This window comes from Bombus terrestris, chromosome 9 (assembly GCF_910591885.1).
Source record: "Bombus terrestris chromosome 9, iyBomTerr1.2, whole genome shotgun sequence".
Lineage (NCBI taxonomy): Eukaryota > Metazoa > Arthropoda > Insecta > Hymenoptera > Apidae > Bombus > Bombus terrestris.
The window spans coordinates 17,026,838-17,049,184 of record NC_063277.1 but is presented as its reverse complement, the minus strand read 5'-3'; the positions used below and the strand labels follow the sequence as shown (position 1 = coordinate 17,049,184).

The 22,347-nt window shown below is 32.1% G+C and overlaps 3 protein-coding genes and 1 long non-coding RNA gene across 8 annotated transcripts in view; 3 read left to right on the top strand and 1 right to left on the bottom strand.

The window, feature by feature from the left end:
* The first annotated feature begins 1,602 nt into the window (after positions 1-1,602).
* LOC100645253 lies at positions 1,603-13,893 on the top strand. Of its 2 annotated transcripts, XM_012312240.3 has the most exons (17): positions 1,603-1,718; positions 1,861-2,032; positions 4,002-4,218; positions 4,457-4,570; positions 4,639-5,133; positions 5,259-9,609; positions 9,773-9,842; positions 9,979-10,050; positions 11,020-11,209; positions 11,287-11,403; positions 11,493-11,669; positions 11,744-11,911; positions 11,981-12,073; positions 12,178-12,220; positions 12,329-12,441; positions 12,514-12,644; positions 13,500-13,893. In XM_012312240.3, the coding sequence occupies exons 3-17, from the start codon at positions 4,081-4,083 to the stop codon at positions 13,516-13,518; spliced, it is 6,291 nt and encodes a 2,096-aa protein (XP_012167630.2). In that variant the 5' UTR covers positions 1,603-1,718; positions 1,861-2,032; positions 4,002-4,080; the 3' UTR covers positions 13,519-13,893. The 2 variants fall into 2 exon arrangements, with proteins under 2 accessions (XP_012167630.2, XP_003398023.2); XM_003397975.4 differs by having other exon boundaries at positions 1,668-2,032.
* Positions 13,894-14,480: 587 nt separating this feature from the next.
* Positions 14,481-18,325, top strand: LOC100645380 (signal recognition particle receptor subunit alpha homolog). 2 transcript variants are annotated; one of them, XM_003397976.4, is made up of 8 exons: positions 14,482-14,759; positions 14,949-15,318; positions 15,746-15,787; positions 16,052-16,193; positions 16,273-16,411; positions 16,499-17,031; positions 17,119-17,533; positions 17,615-18,325. In XM_003397976.4, exons 1-8 carry the CDS (start codon positions 14,643-14,645, stop codon positions 17,738-17,740), a joined length of 1,884 nt encoding a protein of 627 aa, XP_003398024.4. In that variant the 5' UTR covers positions 14,482-14,642; the 3' UTR covers positions 17,741-18,325. The 2 variants fall into 2 exon arrangements, with proteins under 2 accessions (XP_048264971.1, XP_003398024.4); XM_048409014.1 differs by lacking the exon at positions 15,746-15,787 and having other exon boundaries at positions 14,481-14,759.
* LOC100642458 (ammonium transporter Rh type A) overlaps positions 17,955-22,347 on the bottom strand; it is an 83,535-nt gene continuing 79,142 nt past the window's right edge. For all 3 annotated transcript variants that reach the window (XM_020864346.2, XM_012312237.3, XM_012312238.3), the window contains 3 exons: positions 20,743-20,886; positions 18,921-19,086; positions 17,955-18,568 (listed from right to left, as the gene is read on the bottom strand). In XM_020864346.2, coding sequence (XP_020720005.1) covers positions 18,408-18,568; positions 18,921-19,086; positions 20,743-20,886 — 471 coding nt within the window. In that variant the 3' untranslated portion in view covers positions 17,955-18,407. The remainder of the gene's footprint in view (positions 18,569-18,920; positions 19,087-20,742; positions 20,887-22,347) is intronic.
* Positions 20,825-22,347, top strand: part of LOC110119536 — an 83,156-nt gene continuing 81,633 nt past the window's right edge. The window contains exon 1 of the long non-coding RNA XR_002308007.2: positions 20,825-20,958. This is a non-coding gene — a long non-coding RNA (uncharacterized LOC110119536). The remainder of the gene's footprint in view (positions 20,959-22,347) is intronic.

Genomic DNA, 22,347 nt, shown 5'->3' with positions numbered 1-22,347 from the left:
CTGGCTGAAGTAAGGAAATAAATTAATTAATTTATGTGACGCAATATTCTCGGTTTTCCCAGTATTTTGTAAGAGTTGAAGAATTTCTCCGACAGATAAAATATTTCTCGATTACGATATGTATTGGTACTAATATATGTTTCTTGTCTCTATCATGTAGTAGTAAATGATTGTTGGTATCATTTCATAATCTTTATATATTCATTTTTTTTTTTTTTTTGATGGCAGTGACATGAGAACGTTGATAAAACAGATTTAATCTGCAGAAATGAGATATTTTTATTCATTTTGTTGGTTTACTTTTTTTGTAATAATAATTCATTTCGTAAAAGGCAGAGAAGGACTTAAAATTAATAATCTTAATTATGGAAAATGCATTCCTTATGAAAACAATATTATCAACTTTGATTTTTCTCCTCGACTTCACTTTTTTTATTTTATTAAATTTTTCTTAATTTAATCAATCTAAAATACTAACACCTGAAACGTTATTAAAGAAATAACAAGAAATATCAGAGAAAAGAATTATCGATATTCCTGTTATTTAACACTGCTTTAAAACGACATTACGTCTCATTGTTTAACGTGAAGAAATGTGTAAAGAGAGTAAAAATATATTTTTGTAGCCCGTTATATAAACCGCGTAAAACGCAAGAATTAAACGGCATTTAGGGACTTCTTTTTGTCGTTTAGTGCCTAAATTTAATTGACCCACCAACGATCATATAAACAGGTCTCGACCATATTCGTATAAACAGATATCTCGACACTCGTATACCTACATGATTAACGAAACAGATCTTGATGATTATATACCAAAGCCTAGGAAAAATAGTCCGAAAATTGAGTCGTAAAATATCAATATGGAAGGTTCTCGTTTTGCGCATGCGTAAAGTGCTATGAATGCTTCAGACAGAAACGGGAACATTCTACTCATCTTTATCTGTCTCGCAAGAACGTAGACTTTATTGAGCTTCCGTGTTGATTTTTTATGACTAGACACGGCTCAATTTTCGGGCGGTTTTCTCTAACGAATATCGAGACCTGTTTATATATTTGTTTATATTGATTTATCTTCAGAATGTCTCCGGATCTCCAGTACAACCCTATTACGCTATCGCGTAAACTTGCCTTCAATATAGTTACACAAATTTAAATTTAAATTTACTGACTGTTTGTATATACGGATAGGAAAGTCTGCATTGTTCAGATATTTACCAGGAATGGCCGAATAAGAAAAAGCCAGAGCTCGGGAAATAAGAAGCACTTCATCGAGTAATGTCCAGTTGAAAGCCGCATTGACAATTATGGGACAAGTCACCTATAGTCTGTAAAGAAGTTTGGATTTTCTCGAGATCTTTTTCTCTAACAATCCATGTAAACTTTTCTAAACGTTTTACCATCTCTCATGAGATATTTTTTTTCGCGCGTGCTAGTTTCTAAGTACATACAATCTTGGAAAAAATATTAGATTTGAACTACAAAAGTTCTTTCAATTCTCACGGACTCCAGTGAACAGAACGGTTTAGCGCACCATGGGCACCAACCCACTTACTCTTTTATCCTAAAGCTGCAAACGTAACGTAACACCTAGTAACGTTCATATGAAACAGGTCTGGACACTCACTAGGGGAAACCGTTCATCTTTTGATTCAAAAAATATCAAGATGGAGAGTAAGGAAAAGCCTCGTTCTGTGAAACAAACAGAAATAGATGGAGTGAGTCTGTCATTGTGTGAAATATTCGTAATATCTATGCATATGTATATCGCGTTACGCTTGCGTAAAACGGGACCTTTTCTTGCTTTACATCTTGATTTTTTTCGACTCAAAAGATGAATGGTTCTATCAATGCTTTCAGTATCGAAGTGTCTATACTCCAGACGTGTTTATACGACCGTAGTCTTCAGTCGCCATAAGTTCCGATCAGTTTCAACGTTTTCGTGCCAAGTTTCGATTTAGTTGTTGTACAATAAAAAAAGCTTTCCGTGAATTGCATTTCAAAAGTGCAGCTGCTTCCTGGACATCCAGTCGTGAGTACTATCTTATTTCAACTACTTACATTGACATTCTTATTTTCGTTCTATACTTTCGGAAAAATGTTGGATATTGCCGAGCGAGTTTTTCGGATTAATGTGTTTAATATACACAAACTTCTTTTATATTTATTATATTATCTTAACAGAAATTACTATATTATCATAAATGCAATTTTAAAGGATATATTCTAACTAAATTTAAATTGATACGTCTTCAATAATCATGGCGATCACATTTGGATGCTTATGAGAACGTTCTCCTGGAGTTTACAAACTTCGATACTTAACGAAGGCATTTTGAAGTTTTCGTCAGCATCATTAACCTATTTAAGGAAAAATCATTTAATCCTTGTCTTTTTCTTTATTATTGTGTTTAATCTCGAATAGATTAATGCATTTTATTTGGTCCAATTCGACTTCTTACAAACTTAATATATTGGATATTCTCTCTTTTTATATACAAGTTTATATAGCACAATACTTTTGTGCACTATTTATATATTATGTAATAAGATGTATTTTCGATCACTCTGTATTTCATTTTGTGAAATATAATAAATATTGCAGTATGTTTGTTATTGGCTCTAGGTTATTTCCAACAACTGCAGTTTTGATGTTTAAAACACATATCTGTTTTATATCATATGTTTTGTTGGATGTAATATCTTGTAATATTATAATACTGTTTATATTCTTCTAAGTTAATGAATTTGAATGTTTATAAAAACATATTAATTATACATATTTAAAACATATTTTTATATATTCTGAATGATATTTAATATAATAATTTTAATTCGATCTATTTCAAATCTACTTCTTTGTCCTTTAAATAATTTTACCATACATCTATTGAAAAATATAACGTAATTTTGGTTTTATATATAATTATTTTACATAACTTCAACTTTTAAAAGGTTTTATTTATACTTGATAAAGGGGAAAGCATAAATATTGGCTAAATGTGAAAAATATTTATATATATTCAGTCTTAATACGAACCTAAATTTTTTAAAGAGTTTAGTTAACAGAGTAAATCTTTTTATCTATAGCTTCTTTTTACATATTACTGTTTATTAATGTTATATTGCATTTATATTGTCAGATATTTATTAATTTTCATATATTATTTCATATATATTACTTATAAATGTGTTATTGATTTTAAATTCTTTTGCGAGATATTTTGTGAATGAGTGTACCTTATCTATCAAAGAAATATATTGTGCATATATCAGTATATAAGCAAATAATTGCATAATTATGAAATTTACATTGTTTGTATTTTAACAATGTATCTTATATCTACAAAATTTGTAATGTTTTGCATTTAGTAACTTTTTGTAGGATATGCCAATCATCTTATAGCTATTTACTAAGTGCAGAAGATTAATAGACTGAACATTTAACTTATTATATTTTTATGTTAATGTATTTGTACAAATATTGGCGAATGTGTGTTTCTGATTTATACTGAACATATTTTGTATTATTTTATTGACTTGTAAGTATTCTGATGATGTGTAGTTCTCTTTATATCCATTTTACGAGTGTTTCTATTTCTTTGATCCTCTATATTTTACCTATTACAAAACAATAAAATCACTATTGAAATTTAAGAAATAAGTTTCTACATATTTTATTATTGTGGCGATTAAGAAAATTTTAGGTAATTTGTAACACATGGTTGAAACACATTTTATATTTATATACGTAGTTTTAACTTTTATATTTTTGTAAAACTGTCTTAATATTGACTAAAACTTACAGATATTTTTAAACTGCTGTATGTATAATTTTTATTAATATGTTTAATTAATAACTCCTGAGACATTTTTTCATTTATGTATGATTGGTGATTGTACCATAAAAGGAAAACAAATAACTGAATAGAGATTTTTACTATATTTTATACACATATGTGGTGGTAACTCTATAACAATTTTCTTTGAATATAAAATAGCGTCCAAACGGACTGCGGCCCTTAAAACAGTTTGGAATGCACTAGCAAACCATTTGCTAGAGTGAGAGAGATTTAAAAAATGCAAAATTGGAACCAATGGCAATTGTCAGCTGGTGCTGTTGCTACTCCAATGCCACAACCACCAGTTGGTTATGCTGTACCAGGAACAGATCCTACGGCTATGATGCAAGCATACATGCAGTATTATAATCAACCAGTAAGTATCTTATTAAATATCTTTATCTAATATATGAAAAAAATAAATCTCGCATTAATTGATATATATAAAATTTTCTTTGAAAATTTGACATGTTAATTACAATTTTGTTAAAATATTGTCATATGTACTTATTTTCCATTTAACTAATGAATTTATCAATTTATTTAACATAATATATAAATATTTTTATATTATATAATATATGTAGCATACCACAATTATACTGTTTTATTAGGCACCTAGTGGGTATACAGCTGAACAATGGGCTGCAGCTCAACAACAAAACTGGGCTCAGTGGCAACAATGGCAGCAACAATATCAGCAATGGCAAGCACAGTATGGAGAAAAAGTATGTAAAAGGCATAAATAACACAAAAATGTATTCATTCATTAATTCAATTTTGAACTTTGTTTCAGTACCAAGAAACAATGAAACACATGTCAGCCCAGAACATGAGCTTAGCTAATCAGGTGTCACAGTTACCAATTGTACAACCTCCACCACCTCTTCCAAAAGAGGATACAAAACCGCCATTACCTCCTAATAATATGAACACATATCAATTTACAAGCATGCCTCCTCCACATCAAAACAATCTTCCATTATTTCCCATTAAACAAAACGCGAATACACCAATGCAACAAACAAATATACAAAACTGTCCTCAAAATCCCCCTTTACCTCCAACTCAGCCACCATTACCTCCTGAAAATAACAATAGTACTAAAGAAAATAATAGTTTAAATGGTAAACGCAGTAATAGTATCGGTAGTGAATCTAATAGTGCTAAAAAGTTGAAAATCGAAGATGAAGAACTAACTGAAGCTGAGAAAACATTTGACGCTCAGTTTAAACAGTGGGAGGAGCAGTTTAATAAGTGGAAACAGCAAAATGCTAATCATCCAGACAAGGTAAGTGATATTACAATTATTATCACATATCAGCTACAGAGAAAATCAAATATGATGACTGAAACATCAGTAAGTGATTTACTGCTAGTTCTAGTTTTATTCGAAAAGGGATTATTTTATTATAGACACAATACAAACAATACGAAGCTAAATGGACATCCTGGCGAGAGAAACTTATCGAACGACGTGAACAAATGCGTAGGAAACGCGAGCAACAAAAGCAAACTGTTGTTAAAGTAGATGTTGAAAAGAATAAAGGGTCTGGTGATGATAAGATACTGAACATTCTATCCAGTACAGAAAATCAAGGATTAATCAACAATTTATTGGGTATTGGAAAAACTCTTGGCTTAACTGCAAAGCAGAGTATTAACGTACCTCCACCGCCACCGCCGCCACCAGCAACAGAAACAGTAGCGTCTAACATTCAAACGGCAACTTCCTCTCAAGTATCACAGTCGTCGACAACTCAACTACCAGTCATGAACATGTCTTCTAATATGACTTCGTCACCTTGGAATTCTCAACAATGGACAGCACAGTATAATGCAGGCATGAACGTATCGAATTTCTCTAACTTCCAAGCTATGACTGGAGTACCTCCACCTCCATTCAATATGCCACCAACTCAAATGCCTCCACCAAATTTTACACAACCGCCGCCGAATTTTCCAGCTATACCAAATTTTTCACAACCACCGCCAGGTTTTGTTAGCAACGATTCACGACAGAATCACAACGTACGACCTCCAGTTCCACCCAACATGCAAGGAAGGCCTCCTTCATTCGGAATGAACACTGGTAAAGGTGCAGATAATAATTTGATACACAACGAACGTCAAAATCAACCTGGTTCTATGAACAACTTTGACTCAGTAGGTCATCAGGGTAATTTCAGTATAAATGATACTGGGCATCAAAAGGAAGGCGTGCCAGCAGAACGTTTTGGTCCAGATAGTATAAATGATCAACAAGGTAATCAATTTCGCAATGATATGTTTGGTCAACGAAATGAAAATTATAAATTAAACGATGAACGAGTATCTGAAGCCGAACAATTTAGAAGAGAAGATAGGAACTATCAAGAACACGGAAATAATCAGTTCAATCAACAGAAAATAAACTTTAACAACGATAGATTTGCTTCTGGAAACGATCGGTTTGGGCCAGGTAACAATCGGTTTGGTCCAACGAATGATAGATTCGGACCTGGAAACGATCGGTTTGGGATGACAAATGATCGATTTGGACCTGGAGATAACAGATTCGTTGTTGGAAATGATAGATTTGGACTAGGAGCTGACAGGGTGGGACAAGGAACTGAACCTGTTAATGATCGTTTTGGAACAAACAATAATCGATTTGGTCCAAATAATGAATCTTATGGTCCTGGGGGTGATAGGTTTAATAGGAATAGTATGGATCGTTTTGATCAAAAAGACGTAGTAGATAATAGACGTGATAGTTTTCCAAATATTCCAAGGGGTTTCAATAGGAATAATCAATTTGAACCACCAGATAAATTTGCTCCAGAACTAAAGAAGCTTATGGAAAAAAGGAGAGCAGCGATGGATGTATTCAAACCAAGCTATTTTGATTCTGATAAAAGTAGCAGCGTTGGTTCACTGAGTGAAAGTTTTAAGAAGATTACAGGTGATTCTCCATTCATGAAATCTGCTGGAAACCAAAATTTGGGACCCCGTGGATCTTCTAACTTTGGACCAGGCGCACCTGGTAATTTCAGAATACCTGGAGATTTTAAGCTTCATGGAAATCCTGACTTTGGACCCCGTGCTTTTCTAGGAATTGTACGCAACAATTCGTTCGATTCCCGGGATTCATTCAAAGGATCTAATTCTACTTCACAACAAATGCAAGATCTTATGCATACCGAACCTAGATCGGAAATGGTGAATATCGGAAACGACACGAATGTGAAGAACGAGATTAAAAATGAATCTACTACTGCAGTAGAACAAGTTGCGGCAAATAATTCGAAATCGACTGAACAAAATGTCGATAATACACAAAAAGACAGTTCTGAGAATTATTCAATACAGAAAGACATTCCATTATTAGAAAAACCACCTTGGGTTAACGCTCAACTTCCTGAAGATAGCTTATTACAGAAGGATAGTATTAAGGAGGAAGAAATTCCGTCTACAAACTATAGCTCTTCAGAACAAGATCCACAGAATGCTTTCAAAGAACAAACAGAGGTAAAGCAAGAACTATCTAATAATGATAGTGAAAATAACGAGAAAAAACCTGAAGTGTTACCTTTTATGGGAGAAAATGATCTAAAACCTGAAGATTTAAATATGGAGCCACCACCTGAATTACCCAATTTAGGTCCTGTTCTTACAGACACTAATGAACCTACTGATTCTGTACAAAGAACAGATGAACCATATGATGGAAAAGAGTCTTCCTTGAAATCATTTGTAAGTAACACTGAATCTTATGAACCAAGGGGACCTTTTGATTCTACATTTGGTCCAAGGGGAATGCCATTTAGACCAAGTACACCTTTTTTGAGTCCAAGAGGTCCTAACAATGTAAGATTTCCTATGTTTGAACCACCATTTAATTCTTCTGGTCCAAATCCGTACTCATTAGGTCCTCGTGGACCCAATGATGTACAATTTGGTCCAAGAGCTTTGAATGATGGGCAGTTTGACCCAAGAAGCTCGAGCGATGGACAGTTTGGTCCAAGAGCTTCGAACAATGCGCAATTTGGTCCTCGAGGTCTTGGTGATGGACAATATGGCCCTCGAGGTACTGGTGATGGGCAATTTGGTCCAAGAGCTCCTAATGATGGGCAGTTCGGTCAACGGGGTCCAAACGATGCACAATTTGGCCCAAGGGGACCTAATGATGGACAATTTGGTCCTAGAAGTGTCAATGATGGAATGTTTGGACCAAGAGGTCCTAATGATGGACTATTTGGGACGAGAGGTCCCGTTGAAAATCAATTCGGATTAAGAGCTCCTAATAATGTACAGTTTGGACCTAGACCTTCGAATATTGGACAATTTGGCCCCAGATATGATGCTCAGTTAAGTTTAAGCAGACCTAATGATGGACAATTCGGTCCTAGAGGGACAAACGATGGTCAATTCGGGCCCCATGGGCCTAATAATAGACCATTTGATAATCGAGGTCCTTGCGATCAGTTTATACCCAGAGGACTTAACGAAGGACAGCCAAGATTTTCAGGACTCAATGATAGACTTTTTGGTTCACGGCGCAATGATCCACCTTATCAACGAAGTCCAGGTGGTTCGAAAGGTGCAAACGACGGCCAGTTTCCAAATAGATTTAATGAAAAACAATTTGATAATTCTACTGATGGATGCTTTGGTTCACAGAGTTCTAATGATGCATATTTTGGTCCACGAGGTCCAATAGGTAGCTCAAATGACACCTCTTTCTTATCTCGAGGTCAATCTGATAGATCTTTTGATAATCGACAACTTGATGCCAGAGGAATTGGAGAACTTAGATCAAAAGGACTAATTGATAATAATTCTGGTTCCAAGATACAAGGTACTTCAGAAATAAGTGGTGATGGTGGAGTATTCGCTAATAATGAGCAAATATCAATTGATGAAACTATGCAACAGAGGCAATTCGATTCGAATGATGCGCAAAACTCAGTTTGGAGGCAACCATACTCTAAAAATAGCTTCGGAGATGTAGATCAAAGATCTGGAAGAGGCTATCTTGATAAATCCATGTTGCCTCAGAATGAATCATTTAATCAGAGTATAGCGAACGAAATAGAACGACGATCTCCTAAGAATGGAAATAAATGTAACGTTCCTGATAAAAGATCAGAGAGAAATATGAACGATATAACGGTGAGTGATTACAAGACTGGATATGCAGAATCTTCGTTAGGTCCTGATTATACAAAATTCGATAACTCTAATATGTACGTAAAACGACCTATAGATAACAGGCAAAGCCAAGTCAGGTGTTCAGCTGTGAAAGAATTTTGTATAGAAAAACAATTTAATTATAATCATAGTGGGGCTAGCAGCGACAAGAAATTTATCGAACATATACCTGTTAAAGTAATAGATTATGCCCACACTTCCCGATCATCGAATCAAGATCACTTAACTCCTGTGCAATGTTTCGACTATGGACATGGCAATTTAAAACCTCTAGTGCCAGAGCATGAAGTGTACCCAAAGAAAGATTTTAGAAATTGGGAGGAGAACGAACAGAATTTAAAAGATTATACAGAGAAAATCAGGAGGTACGAATGTTATACGAATAAAACAGAATCTAGACACCCTCGAGACTACAAACAAAGACGAAATAGCGAAGAATTCATAGACGATAGAAAACCTGAAAGGGAACGCAGAGAGAAAGAGGATTATAAAGCGAAAGAACGTGATGATAGGATATTTGATCATACATCTGACAAAGATCAAGATAACCGCTATGATAAGAGCCCCATTAAAGGTAATTTGATGTTAAGTTGCAAAAATATACAATTTTTCATTTCAAATATTATTATTGAAATCTGTAAAAATATATTCAGAAAAAATACATAAGTATTTATTGGTATTTAGTTATTAAACTGTATAGACAATTTTATGTTTATTATCATTTTTCCCAAATGTAGAAAGACCGCGAGAAAGATGTGAACCGTCTCAAAAGGAAACGACTAAAGAGAATGACAAAGATGAAGACAGGTATAGTACAACAAATATATTATTTATAAATTTATCTGCGTACTTATGTATATAAATAAAGTACCATAAATTATTATTCATATTGTTTAACATTAATGTGAATTAATTACGTTTGAAAATATATAACTTTATTTAGATCGAAAGGAAATATAAACTGGCAGGAGAATTCGAACAAGAACGTCATAGATACAAAGCCATCAGAGACCAGGTATGTTTTTTTGATTACTAAATGCGTCCTAAATGTTTTAGTCTTTGAAATATTGTAAAATAAACGCTTTCATGACTTTTGTGTTCTTAAATTTACATTTCGATACACATTGGTGTCCATCTGTAGATATAATGTCTCTGATAAGTATTGCATTTTGCATAAAGTATGAAGACTTATTTATGCAAATTCATACCCTCTCTCTCTCTCTTTCTCTCTCTGTGTCTTTCTCTTTCTCTGTTTTTAAACTGCCAAAATGCAGTTGCAAAATGTCATTATACATACTTTTATTCATCGTGTCAATATTATTGGCACATAAAAATATTTCGAAAACCATTGGTTTTCTTCATTAACAATGTTATATATACATATATACATGTATTTTTATGTGGCTATATTATTAATGCCACTATATTGATTAATATTATGTAACCACATATTAAACAACGAAAAGTTTATTTATACGCGTAATGCAAACGAAAACTATTTCTGAAAATTATTTATGCTTCTGCTATTTTATAATATATGTCGTGAAATTTTTTAGAATTAAACGCACGGATCACATAGCGGCATAATACAAACACGTTTCATTTTAGTCTGTTCGTATTATGTGCAAACATGTTTCTTGTGATTTAATTCATTTACTTTAATAAGATAACATGGAAAAACATTTGCTATTTTCAGGTGATGGCTATTTTTTAAAATAGCTTCCAGAAGGTTTCACTTATTTACGGTGTTTAATATAATTTTGAAACTTTTTAATATCATAATACCTAGTGCAAAAAACATCAAATATAGCACATTTAAATTTGAATATACCAGTCCTTACTACTTACAATTATTTATCTCTATTGTTATTTCTTTTCCGTTATGTTATACAAAAAGAGTATTATATGTTCTTTATTCTATACTTAAAGATTATAAGTAGATTATATAAAAACCTTTTAAATAAGTTGACATTGTTTATTACAGTGTTACAGATGCTCAGCATAATGTGTTGGAATCTACGCCAAAAACTTTGGAATTGGCAAAAACACCAAACTGCACAATGGTGGATGACTTATTGTGTCCTCCAGGTCGTCAGAACAGACCACCAAAAATAGCTATAATTTTAAGGGGTCCACCAGGCAGTGGAAAATCTTTTGTGGCGAAACTTATTAAGGTAAAGTTATATTTATTAAGATATAATTTACTTTGTCTTATAAATAACGATACAATTTCGAACATATCTTTTTATAGGATAAGGAAGTTGAACAAGGAGGTTCTGCACCACGAATATTAAGTCTTGATGATTATTTCTTGGTAGAGAAAGAGATAGAATCCACAGATGATAATGGAAAGAAAGTTACGGTTAAGGTATAAAACAAATTATTATTTTTTAAATTAAATTTGAAGTTTTAAGCACAAATAAATTGCAGCACTTTTTGGTTTAATAAACTTTACAGGAAATGGTCTATGAGTACGAGGAAGCAATGGAGCAAAGTTACATCACATCTCTTGTTAAAGCTTTTAAAAAGAATATTACCGATGGTTTCTTTAATTTCATTATATTGGATTGTATCAACGAAAAAATATCCGATTATGAAGAAATGTGGAGTTTTGCTAAAACAAAAGGCTTTAAAGTAAGTTTTCATTGTAGCATTAAAATTCGAACAAATGTTCTTTGTTAATATTTTTTTTACATAAATGTTTATAGGTGTATGTTTGTGAGATGGAAATGGATTTACAAATTTGTTTAAAAAGAAACATTCATAATCGTACAGAAGATGAAATAAATAGAATTATAGATTATTTTGAGCCAACTCCAAGTTATCATCAAAAATTGGATGTTAATTCTATGTTACAGGAACAAGCAATTGAAGAAGTATATCTTTTTTTATTAGGTTGTATATTTATCTTTTCAGATTCATGTTAATTATTTACCTGATTTTAGGTTCATATGGAAGACACTGAAGAAACCCAGGAGAAATCTCCACTACAAAATGAAGATAGTCAAGATAGTCAAGATGATACTCAAGATACTATTGTAATTGACCAATTTCATACATATATATTTTTATAAATATTAGGTTCATGATATATGTGTGTGTGTGTGTGTGTATATGTATATATACTGTTATCCATTTATAGGGGGTTAGCAAGTGGGAACGTATGGAAGCCGAGGACAAATTAGGTACGTTATTATATACTTTAGAATTATATTATTAAGTTATTATATTAATATATCTTACAAACAATCTGTATCTTATCTAAAGTTATTAATTATATCAATTTAAAATAGATCGTTTGGATGGGCTTGCAAAAAAGAAAAATGAAGGAAAGGTGCAAACTATGAAAGATTTCCTTCAAGTTCCTGACTATTATAATATGGAAGATACTTCTGGCAAAAAACGTGTAAGTATATTTTTGTTTGATTCATTGATAAAATATACAGGTAAATTTATCATGAACTGTTGAATTTGATAGGTACGTTGGGCAGATTTGGAAGAACGTAAAGAACAAGAAAAAATGCGCGCTGTAGGATTTGTAGTCGGTCATACAAATTGGGATCGTATGATGGATCCCACAAAAGGAGGAAGCGCCTTAACACGCACAAAGTATATATGATTTAACTTTACCTCTAGGTTATCTAGAAAAAATTTAAAAAATTAATATTATTCGCGTGTAAGTTCTAGTCTACAAATTTACACGATTATTTATTAAGACCCGTAAGAACGAATCTTTTTGCATTTTTACAAAGAATGAAGAATACTTCGTATTTAGAAATAAGATGTATGTAAAAGTGGAATTATAGAATTTACGATTAATTAAAGCTTATGTAAAAAGTTGTATTACATAATATCAGAAAGAGTGTTTATGTTGCAGTATTATTGATATCGTATAAAGACTGTTCTTTTAGCATAATTAAATTAAATGTTGCAATTAAATGGTACAATTTTATAAAATTTCTTACGAATCTGTTAATGTCGTGCAAAGAAATACTCTTAAAATTCGGCAAATCTTACATTATTGTATTGACAATAATTTCTAATAATTTGTTTCAATGAAAAACATATACAATGCCAAAGCATTACGTTTGTATCTATGTAATTACATATATGTTTGTGTATGTATTCATAAATTGTTTTTTTCTTTTCCTTTTCGGAAAAGAATATTCAAATTTCATTTTAGAAATTGCGTATAAGGTGATGTATGAGCATCATTTTAATTTTCCTATAATCTATAATGTGTATTTTTACAAATGTAAAAGATCTTTTTGTACATTTATACATGAACAGTATTTTTTCTGATCTAATTTTTTTTAATTATATAAAAATTTCCTAAAATCATAGATGTTGTTTTATTCTAAGCATTTAGAGTGTCGTTGTTACGATAAGTGTTTTTTTTTAAATATATATCTTTATACAGATATTAAATATTCAATGCCTTATATGATCATTATTATATTGCAGGTTTTTCTCACTATCATAATGACATATTTTTATTCGACTACAGTAGTGTACAGAAGTGAACACGAGATGTCTTCAAACATTCAAATTCTTCAGATGATGTATGGTTCTAATATAGCCTTATAGAAAATCTAGGCTAGTGTAAATCTTGTTAATTTATGTAAAGCATGCTGTAATTATTGTATATAATATTAATGAAATTGTTTTCACGATACATTTCTATATTTACTTCATACATAATTATAATAATGTATAAGATATACTGAAAGCTTAAATATACGTGATAATCGTACACTGCCCGTTCAGGATTATGAAGATATACTCATTATTTGATTCAAAGAATAATTGTATTGATAAAGTAAAAAAAGAGAATAATAAATTGTAGAAAATTGTTTAATACTTTATAATTATTATTATAATTACATTAGATTTGTTTTTTGAAAATAGAAAAATGTTTATTTGCAAATTTGTATGATGTTGAATATTTAATAGAAAAAAATATGTACAAACATGCATATATGTATATATATAATTATGATACTTTTCAATCATACTTTTTAAATCAATATTTTGGACAAAAATGTTAAATTAATCTTTTTCTTGTATATATATATTATATATATATATATTATATATATTATATATATATATATATATATATATATATATAATGTAATTAAATTATTTTTGTAAGGAATGAAGCAATGTAAAAGTAATAATGAATAATTTTATGTATTTTTTATGTATTATAATAGTATAATGTTTATTAATAATAATAATACTTATTAATATTTAGTAGTAGTATAATATTCTTCATATTGTTGAGCATTTAACAGTATTACATAATCAAGATTAAGAATTTTCAGTATTCTAAATTTTAGTACATCTAAAACTTCATATATACACTTAAAATATGCGGGTCTTGCGTGTGGCGCCTTTTTGTGGCACTAACATGGCATTCCGTTGCAATGTACAGTTGCCTTAAAACTTCTCAATGTTTACGTTTCATCGTATCTTATAGTTTTTGTTCTAAGGTTTCTTCCAGTGTCTGTCTGACGTGTACAAAAATCAAAGTGCACGATCACTAGTAGGTTAGATTGTAACATCAAATCAAACATTTTTTTATTACTAAGAAATCGTATAATCATGCTCGACTTATTTACTATATTCAGTAAAGGTGGTATTGTTCTATGGTGTTTCCAAAGCACCTCGCAAATATTTGCTCCTAGTGTTAACGCTCTAATACGAAGTGTCATATTGCAAGTAAGTGTTGCTGTCAATGATATTTATTTTTTTGAATTTCGTTACGTCCATATGGAATACTATTAAAAGTTTGATCTTAATGTTGAAGAGGGATTAAATTCGAAAAAAGGAGTAACTTCCATATTTAAATAATCGATCAATTAAACAACTAATATTTATCATAATGACATTTTGTATGTTTTTTTGCAGGAACGTACGGGAAATCATACTTTTGAATACGATTCCTTACGCTTACAATATAAACTCGATAACGAGTTTGAGCTAGTGTTTGTTGTTGCATATCAAAAAATACTACAGTTGTCGTATGTAGACAAATTTTTAAACGACATCCATTTAGAATTTAGAGATAGATTCAAAAATGAATTGGAGAACTCTAAGTGGTTTTACAATTTTGAATTTCAAAATAATTATGAGCATGTACTTGCTATGGCTGAACAATGGGCACGAACTCAGGCTAAGATACCTAAACAAATGCGTACTTTCGATGAAAGTCAAAAATCAAAAAAGACTATTGCTAGTATGATTGAACGGAAAGATGACAAAGATAATAAAAAGCAGGGTATGTAATGAATATAATTTGGAGATTTTATTCAATGTCTCTTTCATTTATTTCAAATGCTTTGCCTTTTATAAGCTTAAGATATTACTAATTACTTTGTTTCTGTAGCTTAACACTATCTGTATATTCTTTTTACATTATTATTTCTTTTTTATATTGAAAGGCTTAAAATGGTTTAGGTATAATTCTTTATATAATACGAGTAGTTCTATTATTTATGATTATAACATTGCCAATGGTTTTTTGGAGTAATCTAGAATTACTTTTTATTAGCCTCTTCATTTATTTTTTACTGTTGAGTATTTTAAGCTGTTGAGGATATTTGTCTAGGATTTAATATAGAATCACAAGCAATTTTCATTTAGGTAGTAATATGTCCTTTCCAATGTGGGTATCACTAACAGGAAATGGGGATCTTCGCTTCTAGGTAAAAGGAAGACGGGAGTTAATACTAATAGAGATGATCAAAGTAAGTGATTTTGGATTTTACATACACACATAATCTGCTGCGTAAATGAATTATATGTTACTGCTATGGATTAACAATATTAACAGTGACTGGGTCTATGAGAGAATTAATATCTTCCATGTTATGATATAAGTTAAATGTCCCCAATAATGAATTATTAAATTTTAAAAAGATAATTAAATGTCTGTAACAGTTTGTCTATTTTCCTTTTTCTTTTTAGTAATTTTTAGTCTTTTATGTTCTGACTTTTATTTAATTCCACAGTGAAAATTCAAGAGGTCCCTAAACAGGATTTGTCAAACAATCAAGTAAATCATAATGGAGAAATGGACGAAGAAGTTTTAATCGCAAACCGTATGAAATTGGCTCAAAAAATGAATAATCAAAAGAAAAAAGTTGATAAACAGTGAGTTTCTTACATTTAGAAACGATAAATTTTGTATTGTATGAAATAATATGCTATATACAATATTTATGTTTCATAGAAAAAGCCAAAAACCTGAGAAAGCTGGCAAGAAACCCCGTGTGTGGGAATTAGGTGGGACTATCAAAGATCTTGCTGCTTTGGAACGCACCAAAGATAAACCAGAAGAAAGTGGCGATTATGTCGGAGCTGATAAAACAGTATAAATTATTTATTTTTAATTAAATAATTATGTTTAATAATTTATTCATAATTAAAAAATGGAATTTTCAAAATTATCTTTTTAGTTAGTAGGCCAGATGAAAGGTGGCATTCGTGATATAGTAGTTGAAAGTGATTCGGAGGATGAGTCTGATGAAGAAATGGAGAATCCCAAACCCCAAGTACAAAAGAAAAGCAACAGTATGTTTTCAATGTTCAAGAGTTTGGTCAGTAACAAGTCTTTGAAACATGAGGATATGGCTCCTGTTTTGGAAAAATTAAAAGATCATTTGATTTCGAAAAACGTAGCAGCTGATATTGCTCAAAAATTGTGCGATTCTGTCGGTGTAAAGCTCGAAGGAAAAGTACTTGGTACGTTCGATAGCGTGACTAGTACCGTCAAAGCCACGCTGACCGACGCACTGGTGCAAATACTGTCTCCAAAGAGACGTGTGGATATTCTGCGAGACGCAATGGAAGCAAAAAAAAATAACAGACCTTATGTTATGACTTTCTGCGGCGTAAATGGGGTGGGAAAATCCACAAATCTAGCGAAAATTTGTTTTTGGCTTATAGAGAATAATTTTCGTGTGCTAATTGCAGCGTGTGATACATTTAGGTGCCTTATTTATTTACTACAGTTCCTATTTCATTAATTTTTTATTTTAATATAGACGTGTTGTATTTTCAAATAATTTTATTTCAGAGCTGGTGCAGTTGAACAATTAAGAACTCATATGCGCCATTTGAATGCTCTTCATCCGCCAGAGAAGCATGAAAATCAATCTATGGTTCAATTGTATGAAAAAGGTTATGGAAAAGATGCTGCTGGTATTGCCATGGAAGCGATCCGTTTTGCTAAGGATCTGAAAATCGATGTAGTTTTGGTGGACACCGCGGGCAGAATGCAAGATAACGAACCATTAATGAGAGCCTTGACTAAGTTGATCAAAGTAAACGAACCAGATTTAGTACTCTTTGTTGGTGAAGCTCTTGTTGGAAACGAAGCTGTTGATCAATTGGTAAAATTTAATCAAGCACTAGCCGATCATAGTCAATCCACCAATCCTCATATCATTGATGGCATCGTGTTAACTAAATTTGATACAATCGATGATAAGGTGAATAGAATCTATCAACAGGATATAATTAAATATTTATTACGATATATTGTTATACTGTCTATTATTATTGGTTTTCAGGTAGGCGCGGCAATTTCTATGACGTATATTACTGGACAACCCATCGTTTTTGTTGGGACAGGACAAACTTATACTGATTTGAAGTCATTAAACGCAAAAGCCGTGGTACATGCATTAATGAAGTAATTGTTGATTTGAATAATAAAAGACGATATTAAAATTATTATATAAAAAAAATTAATTAAAATTTCGATGGATTGTTATCAACTATTTCGTGGAATTAATTATCTCTATTATAATAATAATTACAATTATATGCAAGTTTAGCAAGAATAATATATTATCGTGTTTAAATACATATGTATTATTTTTGATTATCTTTCATTGATTTATATTGCTCTTATAATAAATTTTTTAATACGCTAGCGTTTAAACGACTCGGTAAATACTGCTATTCCTAGAATCGCTCGAATTCGTTATGAATGATTTATAATATAAATTTATGGTGTTTTCCAAGAAATATATAAATAATGCGACTAAAAAAAGAAAATGGAATGCCATACATTCTTCGTATGCTTTGCTTTTCTTTCAACAATTATTTTATTTTGTATGCTCTGTCTGTAATATTGATTTTTCACTTTCCTGCCACTTGTTGAATACGTAGCATATAAATTGACTGTTCCTCTTGCAAGAATATTGTTGCACCAGTGAAGATGCGTCGTGTATGTAATGTTTAACAAATTGTTTAATAAATTTTACAAGTTTTCCTAAGTTCAGGGTTCTATTTTTGTCGTTTATTTGCATTCACGTGCTAGCGTAATATTTTTACTGTTGTTGATTATGAGGATTCGTCTTAGATATCCTCCATCGATAATGGGTCGCTGTCACTGCTTATTGTGTCTAACTTGATTGGCGGCTTCTGTACGATTTCCTCTTCCAATTCCCAATGGATTTTATCGTCGAACTTTTGCTCCTCGGAAATCGAACCGCAGACCAACACCCGCATCAGTATACCTACGCAAGAATTTATTTGTCCCAGTGTGATGTCGATATGATTTTAAATTTACATTTCTTTTCTGCGTATCCTCTTCCAGAAGAAAAAATAAAAAAAAGAAGAAAAAAGAAAAAGGAGAATAACACAATGTCCTAGAAAATGTGACTACAATTAAAATTGAAAGAAAAGAAATTTAGAAACTTCTATAAATTTGCATTGTTGATTCTGTGAAATTGAGTAAATATTTAGATGCCAATCAATATTCTAATAACTGTTTATGCTCTTTCTTTTAATTCGACAAAGATCCAACGAGGAGTTGTGCAATTTATTATTTTCAAAATGTCACCTGGATTATCAATGAGAAACGATTACCTGTTATTAATCCTGAAACGATGGCCATTGCTATTGTAATTGCTAGTACTATTAATTGATAGCTAGCCTGTTCCATTGCTGTTCTGTCAAGGCCAGCTGATATACCATAATTGTCTCTCATCTCGGCCAACTTTTCTTCAGTGTCTGGTGCTCGCGCGGGAAAGATCTAACAAGAAGAAGCGAGATGAATTTTCTATGAAACAATATGCGAATTGAAGATCACTCGTGATTTTCAGCAAGTAAATTGCGAAAGTAAATTGCAAGTAAATTACATAATTCTGAATCTTTCAGTAATAACAATAAACCTATATACGTAAATCATATTTTATATAATATCATTTTTATCAAAATCATTCAAGAACCTTCAACGTGCACTTCATAATAACGACGTATTATTTTTTAGACGTTTGCCGCCATCTGACTTTAAAGACAAATTTCAAATGTCGCTACTGTACCGACATCCATCTTTGAAGAGAAATTTAAAATTTGTCTCCAAAGTCAGATGGCGGTAGTATTTAAATATGTAATGATCCGACTAATTAATAGTGTAAAGAAATCAGAAAAATGTGCCGATCGCATAAAAAATTGATCAGTACCTCGAGCTGAGTTATAACAGATATTTAGATTGTACTTTTGATCAGTGAAAATGTGAGTGAGAATGTCAGTGAGTGAGACCATCAGACGGTATCTATATAGTAACTTAGCTATCGGGTATCGAATGTATGATTGCTTATAACGAGAGAATTTAGATGGCAAGTAATGATTGTGTTGAGAAATAGGAATATCAACAAGTGTCTTGAGAAATAGGAATATCAACAAGTGTCTTGAGAAATAGGAATATTGTTCCTAGAATAGCTAATCACGGAATGTATAACATAATGCTGCCCTCTGGTACGGTTCAGAGTATAACATTTACTTCAGAACTTCTGACATATATATGCTTCCATACAGTCTTTATACAGGCTTACAGTGATTCGGTCACGCAGTATTCTATATCTTAACATCAAAAATTTCCAATATATGTAGTATCGTGGACAAAAGACCTAAGATATCGGCCGAACCGTAAACAAAGTGGCGAGAGCCGCGGCATTGTCGGGTATCTCAATGTGTCGTCGGTTCTTTTAAGTGGATAGTTAGTGGAAAGGGCCCGCGTGACCCCGGCTACGGGCGTTTCGGGACACGTGTCCCGAAGGACGGGAAAGGGCAAAGAGACGCTGAAGGCAGAGTTAGTTGAGAAGCCGGTGAGGACGGATATAAAAGGCGTGCGGAGTGTAGAAGCCGGAGAGTGTGAATCGGAAAGTCGAAGTAATCATTTCGTTGCTTACATTTGCTTACGTTGCTTACTTTCGTTGCTTTCGTTGAATACTATTTATTAAATCAAAACATCATCACTTGTCCTTTCCTCTAGGACCCATTTAGATACTACATATATTAAAAGAAAAGAGAAGCACAGATCGAAATGTTAAAAATCATTTCTAACCTCTCCTAACAATGTTTTGGTAGAAGATACTAAGATTCACCGACACAGAGAATATCACTGCAAGATCACTGCAATCGTCCCCTAAGATTTAGGTCGAAAGACTAAAGTTACGTTGGCCAACGAACAACAACAACAGCCACGAGTTTCTTACGTTCACCTACCGGGATATCCGTTTCACGACCGATAGATTAAGCGATCTCTGAGGCTTTTCGTCCTCGTAGAATGGACTGAAGTTGGCCGCTATTCACCGTCTAGACGCGTATTTAGCGTCTTTTCGCGAGCTCAATTACCCGAAAGCCAGTCGTCAATTAATCCTTCGTTAAGGAGAGGAAACTTACGTACCTCGTAAAGGGAATAATCGTAAGAGTCTTCAGTGGCGAGGCCTGCCATCAGTGCGCCAAAGAGAGCACCTAAAACGCCGGGAATGCCGTGGAGATTGTGTACGCCGCACGTGTCATGAATCCTCAGATATTTTCGGATCAGCGGCTGGAAGAAAAAGTGGAAGAATCGTGACCAAAAGCCTGGAAATTGCAAGTTCGAAGGAGATTGCTGTAACTGGTGAGTCAAGTCATTCCTCATTTTTTCAATTTGATCTTTCTACTGATACCGAAGGCACGATGGTAAACGTTGATACAATGAGATGATAATGAATAAGTAAATTTGAAAGTTCTTTTATCGCACATAAAAAGAAAATAAAATTCGTATATGTTCAGGCATAAGATTGCTTGTTGTATTGTTCGTAAATAAGTTATGTAGTAGTTGAAAGAATTGATGCAGTCAAGATGTTAACTTTGCAAATTCTTTTATCGAAAAGTAACGAGGAAAAGTATGATTTTTATATATTCAAGCACAAGATTGCTTATATTTTTTTACAAATATGCGATACAGTAGTAAAAACCGTGAACAATTCCAATTTGAAATCAATCGCTTGGTTTTCGAAAAATTGAATATTGCATTAAGCATACAGCCGGTATTTTTATATTTATCGGAACGTATCAGATTAATGCGAAGAATGAACGAGGGTTAAGAAGATAAATTGCAGGATGAAGTTAAAATGGATGACTTCCAAGGAACGGCGGTTAGAATCGTGAGGGTTGATAGTAAGGATGAAGTCGCGTGGCTATAATTAGGGTATTGGGGTTGATGATGGGTGTAGATGAGAGATAATGATTGGGTACTAATGGGGATAAGTAGGGGGTTTGAACTGATTCACGGAGTAGTTTGTGAATTTTTGTTGCGACAAATTGGCCGTATAGTTTTTTAAAAGATATGCACTGTAAATTTTCTATCTCTGGAAAAATTGTATTCCGTTTCGTAACTGTTTCATTTATTTTTGTTTGTTATTCACTTTTTTTATTAATATAAAAAATTACTTCTTTGTAGAGTGATTATAATTTCGTGAAAGTTTCTCCAGTTTTCTTTTTATCTGTTTTTTTTTTTTTTAATTTCTCTTTACGATCATTCATCATCCTTCTCCAATTTCTTTCAACATCATCTTTCATCTTCTGTCGATCTTCTTCAATGGATGTTTAAAAATAGAATTTAATTTTTTTCTGTTATTAGAATAAAATTTCGAACGTCATTTTAAACATATATTTAGCACGTATTTTTTTTATGGTCACTGTTCGAAGCAATTTGACAGTGGTTGACTAAATGGTCTTACATTTTCTCGATTTTCGTTTGTAGTTCTGCTGTCTGTTATCTCTGTATAAAATGCATTCAGTTTATTGGAAAACCAATTTGTTAATTTGTTTCCTGCATCGGTTGAACGCTTCTTCCTCTCCTTTTTTTTGTTACCATTCTTTGTTTTAGTTTTTTTTACTTATTTTTAGTTTTTTAGTTTTTTTTACTGCGTCGAAACACGTTACTCTCGTGTAATTTTCATTTTTACAAAATTTAGGGGGACAAACTAAGAGAGAAAAAGTTGATGGAAAAAAATATATCTCG

Coding starts and splice junctions, on each gene's coding strand:
- LOC100645253 (XM_012312240.3), top strand. CDS start 4,081: ATGCAAAATTGGAACCAATGGCAATTGTCAGCTGGTGCTGTTGCTACT. Junction 9,610..9,772: donor TGATAAGAGCCCCATTAAAG/GTAATTTGATGT, acceptor TCCCAAATGTAG/AAAGACCGCGAGAAAGATGT. Junction 12,442..12,513: donor ATACTTCTGGCAAAAAACGT/GTAAGTATATTT, acceptor TGAATTTGATAG/GTACGTTGGGCAGATTTGGA.
- LOC100645380 (XM_003397976.4), top strand. CDS start 14,643: ATGCTCGACTTATTTACTATATTCAGTAAAGGTGGTATTGTTCTATGG. Junction 15,788..16,051: donor TACTAATAGAGATGATCAAA/GTAAGTGATTTT, acceptor TTAATTCCACAG/TGAAAATTCAAGAGGTCCCT. Junction 17,032..17,118: donor GCAGCGTGTGATACATTTAG/GTGCCTTATTTA, acceptor ATTTTATTTCAG/AGCTGGTGCAGTTGAACAAT.